Raw genomic sequence first — 7543 nt, 5'->3', positions numbered from 1 at the left:
GTTAGCGATTTCAGGAATGGCACAGAGTTGCTGCAAAAGTAAAACATAGGAAGAATTTTAAAGATAAATTCCAGTCCCCAGATCCTTCCACCTTGGCATAAATGTCTGGGGGTTAAAATGAGAGCAAGGCCCAAATAGAAGGATGCTGACCTTTAGGAATGATTCCAGGAGGCTCTTACGGGCTTCTACTCCGTCACTATCCATGTTTCCAAATGGAAGGTCTGGGAAGAGTTTTTTAGGACCCTTCACATCTTCCCAAAAAAAAAAAAAAAAAAAAAAAAATTCATTTAAAATTCTCTGAGCTATTCTACATAAGACATCAAACATATAAAGAGAACAGAACTACTGGAACTACTGAATTATATTTCCGTGGGACTTTTTTTTTTTTTTTTTAAATTTCAGGAGTTCCAAATATATCCCAAGGATATAATACATACAACCTACTCTCATTATTAATATTAACAGGCCATATACTAAGGTGGTTACAAGCGAAGGCTCTGAAGTCCCATGGCCCAAGTTTAAATTTTGGTTCCAATCCCTACTATGATAACCTTAGGCAAGTTGTATAATCTTTCTGAGACTTTGTTCCTATTCTATAAAATGAGAATAATGATAGTACCTAACACATAAGCTATTATAAGGATTAAACAAGCTATCATGGGTAAAGTGCTTAGAAGAGGACCTGGCACATATTTTCAAGTTTGTCTCAGAATTAGCTATTGCTAATTGAACTCCTCACACTACTTTATGGGCATAGGTGGAAATGTGAACACTTCTTTTACAGGCTTAAACTAGATGGGGCTCCAGAACAAAAAAATTTAGCAGCGAAGAACAACCTCAGAGAGAACGTGATCAGTGCTGTCCAGCACTAAAACCCAAAACTCCTGAAGCAAACTTGGGGAGCAGAGAACCTCAATGCTGCATTCTCCTCCTCCACCCCTCCCCATAATCCACAGGCCACCAAGCTCTCAGATCAGGGTGGCTAGAAATGAAAAGCAAGCAAACAGGCAGTCGTGGTTGGGGAAACTCCTGACTTTTGATGAACTTTCGTAGATCTGGCTTCTCCTCCAGACGGGTCTGCAGATTCAAGAACTCCCGGTAGCGGCGGTTCACAGTGTGGTAGGCCAACTGCTGCAGGCCGCTGCTGTTCTCACTGTTAAGGGCTGTCTCATACTGTTGAATGAACAAATTTATCAACTGAATTAGCCAGGTTTAGTCAGTCTTCTATTCTAGTTTTAATGACTACTTCTTCAATAAGAGTAGAGTAGGTAGGGATAAAGGCAGAGAGATATTACTATTCTGTTCCAAACTTCCTATATCTGATTGCTACTGAGTTGTAATGAATAACTCAAACTTCAAGGGTGGCTGAATTAAGTAATGATGTGCCCTTCCTAATATATATGGTCCAGAAAGTCAGAAAAGAGTTTCACTGCTCCCCACTACTATTTCCACTGGAAAGCCTCCTCCCCCAGACATTTTCTTTACTTATAAAAATTGCTACATAACTATTTTTCAAATCCCAAAGACTGAGTAAAAAACAGAAGGCATAACACCTATAAAAATGATACTGCCTCTATTATTCCTAAGCTACAGGGCTGGATAATGTAAGGAGAAAACCATTTTGCCATCACACTCAACCAGTGATTACCTAGATTAGTTGCGGGAAAAACAAATAATCCCAAACAGCAGATGAACAAAAATCATTTGTTTGCCTGGAATAAATTAAAGAGACATGTGTTTTTGTTTTGCTTTGGGCAGATTAATCTTCCTAATTGTTATTCCTACAGCAAAACTAAAAATTTTTTCCTAAATAAGTATATATCACTGTATCATTAGAAATCATGTCAAGATTGGAGATGTTGGAAGGGGTCAAAGTCGGCTGCCTTCATATGCTTGCAGGGTTACTATGTGGGAAAAGATGATTTGTATTTCATCTTTCCCAAAGAGTGAACACCCTGAACAACATGGAAGCTGCACCTTGGTAGAGAGGAAAACTTTTTCACAGAGCAGTTAAGCTACAATGCAATACTCTGGAAGAGCTAGATATGTGCTTGTTCTTATCAAGAGTAGGTTATTGTTATTGTTTGGTACTCTGGAAGAGCTAGATATGTCTGGAAGAGCTAGATATGTGCTTGTTCTTATCAAGAGTAGGTTATTGTTATTGTTTGGCTGAAGTATTAGGCTTTGTGCAAATGATGGAAAAAACTACCTCCTTGTTGGCAGGACTTGAGGTTGCTGTTTAAAAATTTTCTAGAACCAGAGAGGGAGAGATATTCATCATGAGGTGATGTGAGCAAAGTAGTCCCTCAGATCAAACTGAGAAGGAAAGGCCGAGGTAAGAGAGAGAGGTGGAATTCAGTGCAGGACTCTCAAACCTGGAGCACCTGGGAGTTATAATGCTTTCTGTGGAATACCCCACTCCTTGAGGGACAACATTCAATACTGATGTTTACTTCCATCATATAAACTGATAACTGTTTTACTATCACAAAGTATAATATACAATTTAAGTCATAGTTATACATCCATATAAAAATCTAAACCCAATCTCAAACTACAAACAATTGGCTAATTTCATTGTTCATTTTTCACTTTACCTTTCCCTAATGCTTACTCAGAGTAAACAGTAGGAGGTGTTGAAATTTAGCAACAAAAAAAAAGAATAAATAATGGAGAAAGACTATGAATTTGAAAATTCTATCCATTAACTTAATTTTTCTGCTAACGAGGAAAAAACTTGCTTAATATCAGTGTTGGAGTATGTCATAAATAGAAGATGAAATAACCAGAAGCCAAAACTTACATGTGAGAAAGATATATGTCATAGGGACACCAGAATTAGGGGAGCAAAAAGGCAGGCAAAATGTTAATGTTATACCAATTCTTTGAGGCTAGCCTTAGCTATATGACCAGACATCTGTACTTCTAAACTTGCCTGTTTTATAAGGAGAGATAGAGAGAGTGTGTTTCTAATTATTTCCATCCTGTCTCACTTGAAAATGTCATAAAGTTACTTTTGAAAATGCTAGGTCATGCTGCAGCTGTGTTCAGTAGATCAGGGAAAGCCTGCTCCTACTTATTTGGATTAAGATTTCATGTGGAAGAGTGCAGGACTCAGGCTTATGCCTGGTGGTAGCTTTTTGACTCAGAATGAGAGAAATTCAAGGAGAAGGCAAGTAAAATCCAATGGATAGGGTCTTCCCTAAGAACTCTCTTTCTAAGCTTCTTCCCCACTAATTTCTTACTTTCTTTTTAAAAACACTAATATCTTGTGTACTTGGTTTTAGGAAGGCAGGTTACTTACCTCCATAAGGGAACAAGTAGTATTCCTGGAGGTGTTTAAGCACGGACTTGGGAACCACTTGGTAGATGATATGAAGAGGACTGGTTAGAATACAGTAGCAGTTTCCCCAAAATGGCCTTAGGACAGACTGCCTCCCCATTACCTGGAGTGTTCTATTTTTAAAAAATACAGAATCCTGGGACCCATCCTTAGAAATTCTCCTTCAGAATCCATCGGTCAGAATTTGTATGTTTAAAAAGCAGCTAAAGTGATTTTGAGGTGCAGCCAAGTTTGGGAACCACTAAAAACTATGACCCTCAGTATTATATTAACTGAGATTCTAGGATTGTTTGTGTGCATTTGGGATAACAGCCTACTCTGCCTTACATATTAGTTTCAAACCATTCACATATAGATACTTGAATTAAACACAGCAAATGTCTCTCTCCCCAGAGAACATTACTTTCATTGACTCTGCTTTCCAAACCCATTCCCATCCCAGGGTGGGCTACTACTGCTCTAATCCTGTTACCTTCACGGTGTAGAGTGTGTATGGGTGGAATCCAGTGCCACTGTGCTCTCGGGCAGTAATGGTCCCAGTGATACGAAGATTCTGGATGACAACTGGGCCATCTGGACTGCTCAGAGGCTCAAAGCTGAAGGTGGCTGAGCTGAGAGGACCAGGTGGAGAGGACGAAAGCAGAACTGGAGGCAGACTAGGATCGAGGGAGCTCACGCCATTGGCAAGATCCTTCTCTAAGCATGAGGGTCGTTGGTGGTAAGTTTTTTCTGATCCCTCCAGCAAAGCTGTAAGAGAGGTGACATCTCCTTGATCTACCTCCTTGTCTGCTGTGTCAATCTGGATCTCTGGGCAGGAGTTCAGCATGGAGACCAGCAGTCCTGTCTCTGTTTCTGTCCCTGGACCTTCCTCAGCCTCTGCTCCTTCAGTGCTTTCGGATCCCTCACCGTCCTTAGGCTCCAGAGCCTGGGAACCCTCTAGGGCACACAGGGCATCCTGAATCCTGTGAGAGAGAAAGCTGCCTGGGGTCATGAGCATGATAGTTTCTTTGCCCAGTTCAGAGAGTGGAGACTCCAGCTCTGAGTCTTCACATAAGAAAAGGGGGCCTCGAATATCTGGCTGTAGGAAATGAGATGAGTTGTTTCCTACTCTTTTTTCTTCAGGCATCTCACCCAAATTTCCCGCTACAGCTCCATGGCTTTCTTCTACCTCTGGAGAGGGGCCTAAAGGCCCCTCTGGCTCACTGAAGTTTAGGAACACCGAGGCTGGTACTGGAGAAGGGGCTCTTCTTTCTGGCAGACTCTCTACCTCAACAATCAGTGGCAGAGAAGTGGGCACTGAAGGCTGCTCCAGGACACTAGCTGGGCAGAGTGGTTTAGCCACTTGTGCTGGATCATTTCTGGCCCTGGAAAAGATACCTACGAGTATAAGATGGATCCAGTCAGGATCTGAGAGTTTGCTGATCAATGGCAAGATTACATTGCAAGTAATGAGTTCAACCACTACGTGGCGTCCAGTCCTAGTCTCCAAGTGGGGCTTGGGCACTAGCCCTCGAAGCAACACATTCACAATGCCACGAGTATAGGTGACCTCAGCACTGGGGCTGTGCACAGCAGGATGAGGGGCGCTAGTCAGGCAGTAAGCCTCCCAGAACTGGGAGGGCTCAACTGGATCACTCTGCTTCCCTGCCGTGGCCTCCTTTGCCTGAATGTAGCTCTGCAGGTGACAACCACAGAGAGTCAGAATCCTCTGGGCAAGAGCATGACTGTTCACCATGCCCATCCTTCTTCGAAGTTCCTGAACCAACCCTTTCATGGCCGCCTCCATCTCTTCCTCAAAGGCTGGCTCCTGGCTCACTGAACGATACCAGGATACCACAAAATCCCGAATAATCATCTGGATGGTGCAACGAACCAACCCTTTCATGGCCGCCTCCATCTCTTCCTCAAAGGCTGGCTCCTGGCTCACTGAATGATACCAGGATACCACAAAATCCCGAATAATCATCTGGATGGTGCAATTGATCTCCTGTTCCAGCTGTCTTTCTGCCTCAGGGCACGGAGGACAGGTGGTCATTGGGATAAAGCGTTCCAGGTGCAGTCGACCTGAAGCCCCCACAATGGCGCTGGGGCCCAACCATCCTCCCAGCACCACGAGCAATGCACACAGAAGGCAGAGAAGCCACACATTGACCAGAAGGTGGATGACCAGGAGCCAGCCGAGCAACGCCCCCACAGCCATCAGCTTCCGGCCACTCAACAGATTACTGAGGTTAGAGCTGGGCCCAGCTGGGGTCTCTGGGAACGGGAGCGCTGACTCTGCCTTCATGGCTGAACGGACCAGGTGGCTTCCCCCGATGACAGTCTCTTTCTGTTTTATTTCAGAATTAGGAAAGGGGGCAAGAACTGTGTCCCAGATACGAGGAAGCTGGGGCGCTCTTCGAGGAACCGGCCGGGGCTCCGGGCCCGCGAAGTCCTGCAGGCACTGCAAAGCGACAGCGGCGGCTCTGCTTCTCCCCCTCGCTACCGCCAACAGAGCCCTCAAACCCGCCCCTTTCTGCGGAGATGCTGCTTTCGAGGAAAAATGCGGCCTTCCCAAGGCCGGCCGGGGACGGATCCCACGCCGCCGGGGCCGCGCGCCCAGACTGAGCCCTGCCCTGGACGGGACTCACCGGGCTCCCCTCCGCCGGCCTCGGCCCGCAGCCACCGCAGGCTCGGGTGGCCCCGGCCACCGCGCTCCGAGACTCCGGCTCTGTCAGAGCTGCGGCCGGCCGACGGCGACAACTTCCGGGTCGACGTCGGCTGGAGCGAGGCATGCCGGGAGAGCGGCCGCGCTCCGGGAGGAGCGGCGCTGCCCGGCGCCCCCTGGCGGTGAGGAGCCGCCGCGACGGCACCCGTGCGCACTGGTCTCCCTACCTGAGCGCGTGCAGAGCCGGTGCTCCTGGAGGGCTGGCGAAAATCCCGAAGTGCCCCCAACAGAGAGAGGCCTTGCGACAGTGATCCGCAAAGACTCGGACTTCCAGAGCTTTTAAAACACGTTTCAGCTCTAATTATTGAATGAAGTCTACAAACATCCCTTACTGCCTAGGGAAGCTCAATAATATTTTAAGCCCACGAAGGGCATATTTCATTGGCCTGAAGGATTTTAACATCCAACCCACTTTCCCCGAATCTTGCTCTCCCCACCCCAATACACAGCCCACCTAACTGGTTCTCAGGAATTGCAGAAGGCATTGAGCATAATTTAGAGACAAGTTTATTCCAACATTTCATTTACTGTATTATCACCAAATCAGCCACCCCAATACACAGCCCACCTAACTGGTTCTCAGGAATTGCAGAAGGCATTGAGCATAATAAAGAGACAAGTTTATTCCAACATTTCATTTACTGTATTATCACCAAATCAATTTGTGATTTGGGGTTATTTACTGGTTGCATTAGCTTTGCAATCAAATATTTCGAGCATCTGCTGTGGAGGAACAGAAGCAGTCCTTGTCCTCAAGGACCTCATGGCTAATCGGGGAGACCAGTTCTTTGAACACAAATGGATATCGAACAATACAAGTCAGGAGGGATATAGTGAAATACAAAATCTTATAGGTAAAAGCAGTCCTTGTCCTCAAGGACCTCATGGCTAATCGGGGAGACCAGTTCTTTGAACACAAACGGATATCGAACAATACAAGTCAGTAGGGATATAGTGAAATACAAAATCTTATAGGTAATCAGGGAAAGAAAAGATCACCGTGGGTTGCAGTGGTTAAGAGGAAGCTCATAGAGAAGGCAGTCTTTATGCCGAATCTTCAAGGATGAGAGTTTCTTTCTGTCCACCTCCCTCATCTCTGCTTCTTTCATCCCCAAATACATAGGAGAGGAAGGCAGAGGTAGAGGTGTGTTTTCAGATAATTCTCTAACATGGATATCTGAGCTTCTGAATATGCTCTATGTCTGATTGTTTTCACATTTAGTAAATTTGCCTCCAGTTGTCTACACAGACAGAATTACCTGTAGGAAGGTTAAAATATCTGACAGAAGCACTGAGCATGTGTAAAAGTCTGTCCATTTTTTGTGAGGCCAGCTTCCTTTCCCTCTTGGTCCTTAGGAGTTCTGTCTGCAGTGAGGCCATTCTTTTTATTTTGGCCCAGGACGTACATCACTTGCATAGAGCTCATGGTCGCCCACCTTCAGCATTCTCTTTGCCATAAGCAGCTTTTCATTATTACAGCACTTAAGCAGCCT

The 7543-nt window shown here is 45.3% G+C and overlaps 1 protein-coding gene across 1 annotated transcript in view; it reads right to left on the bottom strand.

Annotated features, from left to right (window-relative positions):
* Positions 1 to 5637, bottom strand: part of LOC103605193 (sorting nexin-19-like) — a 41863-nt gene extending 36226 nt beyond the window's left edge. The window contains 4 exon segments of the mRNA XM_008589775.1: positions 151 to 251; positions 1035 to 1173; positions 3816 to 5123; positions 5235 to 5637. Coding sequence (XP_008587997.1) covers positions 151 to 251; positions 1035 to 1173; positions 3816 to 5123; positions 5235 to 5630 — 1944 coding nt within the window. The 5' untranslated portion in view covers positions 5631 to 5637.
* Positions 5638 to 7543: the final 1906 nt, after the last annotated feature.

This window comes from Galeopterus variegatus, unplaced genomic scaffold (assembly GCF_000696425.1).
Source record: "Galeopterus variegatus unplaced genomic scaffold, G_variegatus-3.0.2 Scaffold5650, whole genome shotgun sequence".
NCBI lineage: Eukaryota > Metazoa > Chordata > Mammalia > Dermoptera > Cynocephalidae > Galeopterus > Galeopterus variegatus.
The sequence above is the reverse complement of the archived record's forward strand: the minus strand, read 5'-3'. Positions and strand labels throughout refer to the sequence as shown.